The sequence below is a fragment of the Haliaeetus leucocephalus genome, unplaced genomic scaffold, assembly GCF_000737465.1.
Source record: "Haliaeetus leucocephalus isolate CR32 unplaced genomic scaffold, Haliaeetus_leucocephalus-4.0 Scaffold240, whole genome shotgun sequence".
NCBI classification, from domain to species: domain Eukaryota; kingdom Metazoa; phylum Chordata; class Aves; order Accipitriformes; family Accipitridae; genus Haliaeetus; species Haliaeetus leucocephalus.
Genome location: NW_010972676.1, coordinates 6953650 through 6963801, shown reverse-complemented (window position 1 = coordinate 6963801; position 10152 = coordinate 6953650). Strand labels below are relative to the sequence as shown.

The 10152-nt window shown below is 48.2% G+C and overlaps 1 protein-coding gene across 1 annotated transcript; it reads left to right on the top strand.

Annotated features, from left to right (window-relative positions):
- Window positions 1–278: 278 nt before the first annotated feature.
- Window positions 279–6634, top strand: FAM124B (family with sequence similarity 124B). Its single transcript, XM_010568284.1, has 2 exons — window positions 279–1536; window positions 5149–6634. The coding sequence occupies exons 1-2, from the start codon at window positions 808–810 to the stop codon at window positions 5779–5781; spliced, it is 1362 nt and encodes a 453-aa protein (XP_010566586.1). The 5' UTR covers window positions 279–807; the 3' UTR covers window positions 5782–6634.
- The last annotated feature ends 3518 nt before the right edge of the window (window positions 6635–10152 follow it).

The following is a 10152-nucleotide window of genomic DNA, read 5'->3' as shown; positions in this document are numbered from 1 at the left end:
GCAAGCCACCTGTGTTGTGAAGTGCATAACTAGGAGTCAAAGTTTTTTCCCAAAGCTCCTCTTTCCTGAGGCTGATTCATATCTGCCCTTATTGTTATCGGTTGTGTTCACATGTTGGGTTTTTTTCTTTTGTTAGTCTGTTTTCCTTCCTTGTTTCTAAAGAATAGCTTATCTGTACACCCCAGAAGGGTGTGACTCGCAAAGATCATGAGCTTTTTACAATGAGCTAAAACCAGCCTGCTGACTACAAGAAAACATGCTGAGGTTTTCAAGTGCCACATTGCCTTTGCAAAAGGCTGCAATCGCACTGAGATGCACACTGGTGGGACTCGGATGGATCCGGAGCATCTGCTTCCACTGCTGACAGGCAAGTGTGCTTACAACATCACCTCATCTTGGAGAATTACTGCTGTTGTGTTTCAGTGCTCTTCATCTCTGCTGCCCTGTGTTGCGAAGGACAGGAGCAGTAGGACACACAGGTGTTTCTGGACGCATCAGTTGCATGTACACAGTGACCAGAGCTCAAGTCTTGGAGTTGGAAAATGAGCCTTCAGCTGAGCTCTGCTCTGATGTGAGTGACCTGGGACTGGTCACGTAATGCCTCATCACTCCTTGCCTGCCTCCTTGTGCACATTAACTGTGCGTACCTGCGTATTTCATCGGGTTATTGCAAAGCCTGTAGAGGATTGAATTCATTTGATTGAAGTCTTAGAGTACACCCCTCGTGTTACTGAGGCTCTGGTAGTAGGAGAAGGAGAGGGAAGGCACCAATTTGTCCGGTTTTATTTTTTGTCAGGAACCTTTGCAATGGATGACAGAGCAGACTTTCTGATGACTGTGCACCTTCTCGCCAATTCAGGACACTTATTGCTTCTGCAGCAAACTCTGGATCGGCTTTTGGAGTGGATCTGCCCAGACATTCGCCTTTTCACGGTGTCCGAGCGAGTTACTCCATTGAAATACTATGAGAGATATCGTAAGAGAAGCTGTGGCTTTCCTGGAATATCTGTTCTCCTTTTTCTACATGAGGACTTGGGAGAAGAACGGATTTTCCAGGTCCATGAGCAATTCCAGCGTCCACCCTGGCGCTACCAGTGTGCCCAGATTGCTAATGGGCAAAGCCACCCTTATGCCCCAGCTCACCAGGACTTCTACAGCCTGGATGACCAGATGCCTGTGTGGGGCATCAGGCGGGTGCACTGTGGCCCTGAAATCCTGCGTGTCACCCTCTACTGCAGTTTTGATAACTATGAGGACGCAGTGAGACTCTATGAGATGATCCTACAGCAAGAAGCGACTATGCAGAAAAGTAACTTCTGTGTCTTCGTGTTGTACGCAACCCAAAACATTGCCGTGCAGCTCTGCTTGAAGCAGCTGCCCGTCGGGGTGGCTGCTGAGCCGAAGGAGTCATCAGCCTTGCAGTTCAAGGTGCGAGAGATTGGGCAGCTGGTGCCTCTCCTGCCTAACCCCTGTATTCCTGTCAGTAGCACCAGGTGGCAAACGCGGGACTATGAAGGAAATAAAATTCTGCTTCAGGTATGTGTCTGGGGTGCTCTGAGAGGAGGTTTTTTAGGTTTGGGTTTTTTTCTTCCAAGGAAAGCGGGGACTGGTTCAAAATGGAAATTAAGATTTTGCTTGTTCATGCTTTCTTCTGAATTTGTGAATGCAGTAATTGGTATCTGCCAGTGCTGTGATGCTGTTGATAAATATAAGCACAGATCCTTGGAATGTTTTTATATTGTTACATTAACATCATTACTGCTTGCCTGAAATTAAAAGTATTAATGCTTTTTTGAGCAGGCTAGTTTAACATCCTTCCTTCCCTGCCTGAATCAAATGATCGTAGCAGCCTATTCTTTTGATAAGTTATTACATTATAAATGTTTTTGAAAGCAGATATTTAGCATCCAAAACCAGATATAAGTACAGTGTTGATACAACATAGCCTGTGATAGATTTTGTGAGCTTTTGAGTGAGTTGCAGTTGGGTGAAAGTGCCAAAGAAGTGTTTCATAGGAAATCTCTGCCTTTTCTGTTCAAGTGTGTGGTCCAGAGGTTGTATGAATACAAATAAATAAAAAAAACAACAAAAAAAGATTGCGCTAAGATCATACATAGTGGGAATTATACATGTGAGCAGGAGGGCAGTTTAGCTCAGAGTGCTTTCTTTCTATTGTAACAACCCTTCCCACCTCTGATTTTTTTTTTTTTTTTAATTTGGATATTTAAATAATTTGCCCATCCTGTGTTTTTATTTTTTCCTTCCATAGCTCATTTGTTACAAATCAAGTTAATTATTCTCTCTGGCCTATTTTTATGCTACTCTGAGCACTAATCCTCAGGGCAGCCTTTTTGTACTTCTCATTCAGTATTACTTTATGAACTGGTTTGCCACCCACTTGGACTGGACAAGGCCCGAGCATCTTCATGTAGCTTTGAAGTTGGTCCTGCCTGGAGCAGAGGACTGGGCAGGTGACCTCCAGAGGTCCCTTCCTAAATTACTTTGTGGTTCTTCCTGCTGTAGGTACAAGGTCTTTAAGCTGACAGACACACATGAATTCATTGGCAGGAAATTTGGAAGCTTTTTTGGGGGTGTACCCATGCTGCACTGTGCTCCTGGCAAGGGAAGCTGGAGTCCACTTGAACCTGAGGATGTGTATCTTGTGTCCGTGCTCCACACAGCATGCTGACAGCCTAGCACACAGCACTTTATTTCACAATGCTTCAATTCATACTGTAAATCTTTAGTCTAAGTACCTGAAAATGATTTATTTTTTCCCCTCTGACTTATTGCAAACCAAATCCAAGGGTCTGCTTGCAGACTACCACCCTGAGCCTGCAAGAACTCTTTCCTTGGTTTTATTGGGGAAGAGATAACCCAAGCCACCTAGTTTGATAAAGAAGTAAATAAAGCACATCCTCTCTTTTTTTGCTGAAGTTGCTCACTAATTACTGTTCCATTCCATGTCCTTTCTCTGAGTGTTTACAGCAGATCCCTGTGGCTCAAATTTTACAAGTTTAGCCATAAGACTCAAGTAGGAGTCTTAAGTAGGAGAGTAGGGCCATCTCCGTGTGCTGTTTTGTAAATAAAGACATGAAATGTGTCTCTAGTCTTGCAGAGGATTGGTGAGGCAGGTGCCTTGCTCTGGGCTGGTGTCCCCAGGGGCGGCACGCCCCATGGGAAGAAGTGGGACACGCTCAGCAGGTCCTGGTCCCCTTGGCCTCACTGGTCTGATGGGTGTCTCCTCCCTGGATTACTGTTGGTCCACGTGTTGCCCAGCCATCAAAGAAATGCCATTTGATCCAGAGCTTCCTGAACAAGTTTCTTTCCAAAAACAGCCAGTCAGGATTTGCAGATGTGAAGGAGCTCCGGTAGTTCTATAGCCACCAAGAAGGTTTGGGGACAGGCACAGCTATTTGTGTGTGCTGTGTTTAGGTCACCTGCAGCAAATCTGTCGTGTGTGTGCACTAGTGCTGAGGGCTCTCTGAAAGCTGCCCATGAGCACCACAGCATGTGCATGCTGCCATCAGGAAAATCCCAAACAGAGGTGTAAGAGCTTGATAGCTACTACATGGTGATTCAGGTTTTTTGTCTAGACTGGGTTTCAGCCACATCTGTCTGCCCACAGCCCTGTGTCTGACCATAGGTGGCTGCCTTGGCATGAACAGCAAGAGGACAAATGCATGTGTTACACCCCACTGATAGACTCCTGAGCTGCCTGTGTTAAACTTCAGGGTCTTCTGAAGCCAGCTGTGGTAACGGGCAGTGACTCTCCTTTCCAAGTGTTCATCTAGTTTCTCCTTGAATCCATGTGAACTTTTTTTATCCACAACATACTTTGGCAGGGACTTCCCCTGGTCTATTGCCACATTCATTTAATTGAAACTGTCTCCAGCTGGCTTCATTTGATGGCCTCTGCTTCTTGCATTGCAGATGGTGGGGAATGAACAATGCCTATCTGTTTCTCCAGGTGGCTCATGGTGTTTTAGCCTTTTATCCTCTCCCTCCCAAACTGGTTTTTTTCCCCAGGCTTAAAATTACCAGCATGCATGATTGTTCCTTTACTGTACTTGCAATTATCTTTGTTGTCCATTTCTGAGCACTTCCACCTCCATGATACTCTGTTGTGAGCTGCAGGTGAGGGACAGGCACCATGGTCCAGCTTTGGGACCAGAGCTGCACCACGCATAACAATGTTCTCCATTTAGTTCGGAATAATTCTTAAGATTTCATTTGCTTTCTAGACTGCTGTCAGGCATTGAACTGATGCTAACATGGTGCTGCCTGTCACAGAAATTAGGCCCCTGGGTTACAGTCAGCTTACAACCTAGCATTTTGTATGTGAAGCTGGGATTGTTTTTCTCCATGTGCATCACGTTATCTACATTAAGTTTCATCTGCCATCGCTCAGGCTTGTAAGACTCCAATGCTGTTCTCTAGTGGGGCCCTGACTGACTCACACTGCAGGTGATTTCAGCACAGCGAGGCTGGGTGAGAGCAACATCGCTTGGTCAAGTGTCGTGATTTAACCCCAACCAGCAGCTAAGCACCACACAGCTGCTCACTCACTCCCCCCCCCACCCAGTGGGATGGGGGAGAAAATCAGGAAAAGAAGTAAAACTTGTGGGTTGAGATAAGAATGGTTTAATAGAACAGAAAAGAAGAAACTAATAATGATAATGATAACACTAATAAAATGACAACAGTAATAATAAAAGGATTGGAATATACAAATGATGCACAGTGCAATTGCTCACCCCCTGCCAATCGATGCCCAGTTAGTCCCTGAGCGGCGATCCCCCACCCCCACTCCCCCCCAGTTTATATACTGGGCATGATGTCACACGGTATGGAATACCCCTTTGGCCAGTTTGGGTCAGCTGTCCTGGCTGTGCCCCCTCCTGACTTCTTGTGCCCCTCCAGCCTTCTTGCTGGCTGGGCATCAGAACCTGAAAAATCCTTGACTTTGGACTAAACATTATTTAGCAACTGAAAACATCAGTGTTATCAACATTCTTCTCATATTGAACTCAAAAACATAGCACTGTACCAGTTACTAGGAAGACAATCAATTCTATCCCAGCTGAAACCAGGACATCAAGGTAGAACGGTATGTTAATGGGGTTCTCTCCAAATTTTCTTCAACAGGTTCAAGACAGCTCCAAGCCCCATGAAGCAAATGTTGGGTTTTCCCATCAGCATAATAATGCAGGCAATGAAAAAATCCTGCAGGACTCTGTCCCAGCCCCTTTCCCTGTGAAGCGGGGTAATCCTGGGTGGAGAAGCCAGGAGGTCAGATCCACAAAGGGTAAACCAAAATCTGACCAAAGCGAAGCCCTTACTCCTGAGCAAGCCAGTGGTGACCTCCACAGGCACTTCTGCTCTTCTCACAGCGGTCCAGCCACCCGGTCGTGGTGGGATGCCACCTCTCTCCGCAGGCAGGCGAGCAGCAAGCTGCAGGCTTCTCTCCAGGAGAGCTGCATTCGTCAGCAGGCAGCGGAGACCAACGTTGACACCGGGCTTACGGTGGCGAACCTTGCGAGCGGCCGCTGCCTGCTGAACCGCTTTTCCAGGGACCTGCGGAGCAGCCTCCTCCAGCCGCGAGCACCTGTGGATGGGGCCAGTGGTGCCGTGCCCTGCCAGGACAGGACTCAGCTGCTGTTTGCTGCAGCCAAAAGGAGTGAAAGAGAAAGGCAAAGAGCTTCGGGGTTCCACTTGCAAACACCACGAGCCAGCCCCGCAAACAGAGCGGAGGATGATGAGGAGGAATTCTTTATATGACTGAAAACAAATGTGCCAGATGGACTTATCATTTCCAAATGACAGTGGAGTGCTTTTGTGTGTATTGTGGCTCCTCGTGCTGTGACTGCTGCTGCTTAGCTTACCTCTGTAGCTGTGGCAACATTTCAGTAGTGGGTTCACTGAGGTATATGCTTACTTTCCATGGAGCGATATAAAGGAGGCTGCAGGCAAAGCAGGAAAAATAACACTGTATTTACAGAAAGGCTTATTTTTTTAATGCAGAATAGATTGCAGGATTATTGTGCAATGAATAGGAATAAGCCATATGACTCCTAGAGCTGTTCTAAGGTGCTAAAAAGTAGCCAGTGACATCTTCAGATGGGGTTAGGAGGTGCAGTTTGCCTAAGCTGCCCAAGCAGCTGGATGCCCCTAGCCATGGGGGCTCATCGTCCCTCACCGGGACGTATTGGAGCAAGGTAGTGGCATGGTCACAGTGGTTACACCGATTTTCCTCTGTGTTCCTTCTTGCTTCCCCTGTTGTTGGTATTTAAAAGCTATCAACGTTGTCAATTTTATGCAAGGTGTGAAACATAAGGATTTTTTTTAAAATATTTTTGAAGAAAACAATTTCTAGAGAGACCTTTTCGCCAAATTAGCACAGCACATGCAAGAAGAAGAACGCTTGCAGAGAATAGTTTGAGCTATGTTTATGCTCCAGTAAGACCTGCTGTTGCAGATTCATATGACACTTAAAATAAACCCAGCAACAGGCCAGGCTTTGTTAGACCAGTGTGCAGTTATCAGCAGGCAATCCTAATTGGGTTTTAATTAACAGAAGACAAGAGAAGTTAAGAGTCTTGGAGGAAACTGCTGAGTGCTGGAGAGTAAAAAGGACAGGAGAAATGAAGTAACGTTTCAGCAACAGATGCTGAAATAACTCCCATCTTGATCAGCAGTTTTCTTTTCTCAAGTAGGATTAAGTAAATCTCAAGGGGAAAGAAATGGGAAGTGCATGATAGAGGAATGAAATTATTGAATGAAGAGCCAAATCTGATCATACTTACCTTCCAAACAGCACAACAGAGAAGTATTTTCTCCTTAAATATATCTGAATTCTGCTTTACACAGAAGTGTGAATTTGTTTGGAGAGTGTCTTCTCATTGCCTCTTCTTAGTTCATAACTCAAGTTCGACAGACAATGGCTTCTTGCTGCCCAAGGAGAGGCAGAAGGTGATGAGCAGCAGCAGAGCCTTCCTGCGGGGGGTTCTGCACAATTTTGTGGGTATTTACTTGTATGTGTGCCAGCTGGATGCAGCCCACGCTGCACTGCACGAGCTTTGTTACCCCGGGAAGTCCAAACCCATCCCCCTGCTGCTGGTGGGCTCTGCGGCCCCGTGGGACTAGAGAGCGATGCCATTGCTGGATGTTAGCTCGGGCTTTGGGAAGGCCCAGCGTTTTGGAGAAGTTTTGAAGGCACAGCCGAGTTGGTCTGAAGAGCTGCAGGTGGGAATAGGGCAGTCCCTGCCCTGTGCCTCCGCGCCCTCACAGCTGGTGTTGCCCTGGAAGCGATGCTCATGTACCCTTCGATTTGGGGACCGATACCTGCAGAAAGCTGAACAGGACACTTGTTTCACTGGACGCTTACAACCCCTCCCCCCCATGTTTTCATAAGCTCCGTAAAAATTGTGGACTTTTTAATAAATCATATGGTGATATTTTACATCTGTGAGGGTGATTATTTAATCTTACCTAGCATGCTAGAAACTGAGCCAGTGCTTTTCAGAACTGGAGAAAATGTTTAGTCAACTAGGAAAGCAGCAAAGAGGAGAGCTTGCAGGTGGGTCAGCTCTCTGGGTTCGCTGTGGTGGGTGCGAGGACGGGCTGGGAGGGATAAGGAGAGAGGAGGGGGATTGGGGTAGGGCAGTGGCCTATAAACATGGGGTTACAGCCCTGGCAGTGGGCATGGAGGGGATAGTCATGAAACCAGGAGTAAAGCCAGAAGTGGGATTTGTGGGAGAAATGGCTTTAAAGAGAGATTTCGTGGCCTTCTCTACTTTTTCATGCCAAAGGTACTTGAGTGTCACTATTCAACATAATCTCATTTTACTGAAGAGAAAGAGGGTGCTTAAGAGGTAGAAGGTCAGTATCTAGCATGGGGAAAATGCTCCATCATTTAAAATGAAAAAGAGAATGATACATGAGGTTCACCTGCCTGCAAGAGATCACAGAAGAAAAGGACTTCAAGTCAAAGGAAAACTGCTCTGAAAATACTGCTTGTAACAGTAAGTATATAAAATGCATGTATTCTAAGTGCAGAATACACCTAGTATAAATGCTGTATTACACAGGCAGCTGTTGGTCAGAGAGCACAGTTTCTCCCTGGATGAATTCAGTAGTGGAAGGCAAAGGTTCACATTTTCCATAGCCTGTTCATACCTCTGCAACCTTTATTTTACATTTCTTCCTTGCGTGCTGTGTCATTTCTTTCAGGTTTTTAAAAAAAGCCTAATAAGAGAGAGCGCGGGTTGACAGGGGTCTGCTGAAGCTCTGTGCCCCAAACAACACGTGAGGAGCTCACAGGTAAGCAGCTAGACCCGGCGGCCTCTTGGGAATGGGTGGACGTGCGAGGTGTGCGGGGTTGGCAAGGCTGGCGGCAGGCTGAGCTCCTCCCTGCCCCAGCTCCCATCCCGCGTGCTGGTCCCAGCACAGCATGCAGGGGAAAACAGCCTCAGTGGAAAACTGAAGAGGGAGTTTTGAGAAGTTATGCTTAGAGGTATGATGGCACTGCAACCCTCAATGAAGGGAAGTGAAGTGCGGTTCTTTTTTACCATTTCTATGTGTCGTGCTTGATTATCAATGATTTAGTCTGGTGGGAATGGTTCTGACCTAGCTGTGACCATCAGGGGTGATGGTGCTGTGGATACCGAGCTGCTGATTCCTTTGATGGACACCCTGAGGGACAGCAGCCAAGGTGGTCAGCGTGGGTTGGCACCCATTAACCAAGATTCTGATTTTGAGCTGTGCATTTCTTGAGGGTGGTGGGCATCCTGCGTTGTGCTGCTCTGTCTGTCAGGCAGTGTCACACCTGGGAGCAGGAGCATGACCCCAGGACTCCTGCAAGCCATGCCGTTGGAGGACCCCATTCCCAGGTGGGAGCAGGGATGCTGCCGTGGCTGTGCTCACAAGGGACGATGGTGAACAGTCCCAGCCCGAAGGGAAAGGCTTTTCTCCTGGGCCAGTTGCACAGTCTGGGTGATGGAGGGGGGACAATCTATCTGTTCTTGCGGGAGCAGGGTGCGTGCTGAGAGCAGGAGCTGCTGGCAGCGGGAGTCGGGCGAAGCAGGAGAGCTTGCTCTGGAGTCGCCTTAACCCAACCTGCAGAGGCGGCTGCTGTCGCTTTTGTTGTTTTAGCCCCTGGCTACAGAAATGGTGTCTTTTTGTCTCCTCTGAAGCCAGCGCAGTGGTATTTCAGAGGGATGAGTTGCCGGGGAGGAGCGGGAGCACTTTCCGATGCCTGGATACGGGCACAAAGGCGGGGGTGCTCCCGCCGCTCCTTGGGCCTGGCATGGTGCCACAGTGCAGGCGGGCAACCGGGCAACCTCAGCCTTGGCATGCGGCCGCTGGAGTCAGTTAGTGATGCCGCAGGCTTGGCCTCTCGTATTAAGGAGAAGTTGGCAAGCTTGATTCTTTCGGGGAAGCAAATGCTGACTGCACTCTTCTTCCCTGACTTTTGGGCCAAATTCAGCTTTTGTGAATGCCTTGGTAAATCCTGAGGTAGTCCAGCAAGCGCAGCCAAGCTTTCCAGATTTACTCTGGTGGTCTGGGGTGGGAGTCTTTCTTCTCTCAGCTCAGGCAGGATATTCTTCATCCGTGTCAGTGCCGTGCTCTGTGCGCAGGACAGACAAAGCTTCACAGCCACTTGGTGAAGGACAAAATGTTGCATGCATCAGAAATCCCGTGTTTGTAACAGGGACACAAACCAGAAATTGTCCGTTTAGCCGAGGACCAGTGCGGCAGCTCCAGTCCTCCGTGGGCTGCGCCGTGGCGTGCTCCTGGCACCTCTGCACAGTGCGCCCACGGCCCGGGCATCGGGTCTCCGTTGCCGTAAATTGCATGAGAAAGGTGCAGAGTCACGGACTGATGGGTCCCTCTGTTAATCTGCGCGCAGCTGTAGCAGTAATGTCAATTTTCCGCTATTGCCTCTCTGCTGTACGACTTGAGTCCAGCCAGGTGCCCCGTCCCTCGCCTCTTGGTCTTTTCACTTTGCCAATCCTCTTTTTTTTTTCCTCCCCCCCTTATTATTCGTCTGTTCCCTTTTGTTTTCGTGTAGCCTGGCTGTCGCGGCCGGGCTGCCGGGCCGGGGCGTGCGCTGGGCCCGTTCCCGGGGCGGGGGGGGCTGGAGGGCCGGGC

Bases quoted from the DNA above. Each gene is read 5' to 3' on its own strand.
- FAM124B (XM_010568284.1), top strand. From the start codon at position 808: ATGGATGACAGAGCAGACTTTCTGATGACTGTGCACCTTCTCGCCAAT. The intron at 1,537-5,148 runs GTATGTGTCTGG...TTTCTTCAACAG, and splicing joins GAAATAAAATTCTGCTTCAG to GTTCAAGACAGCTCCAAGCC.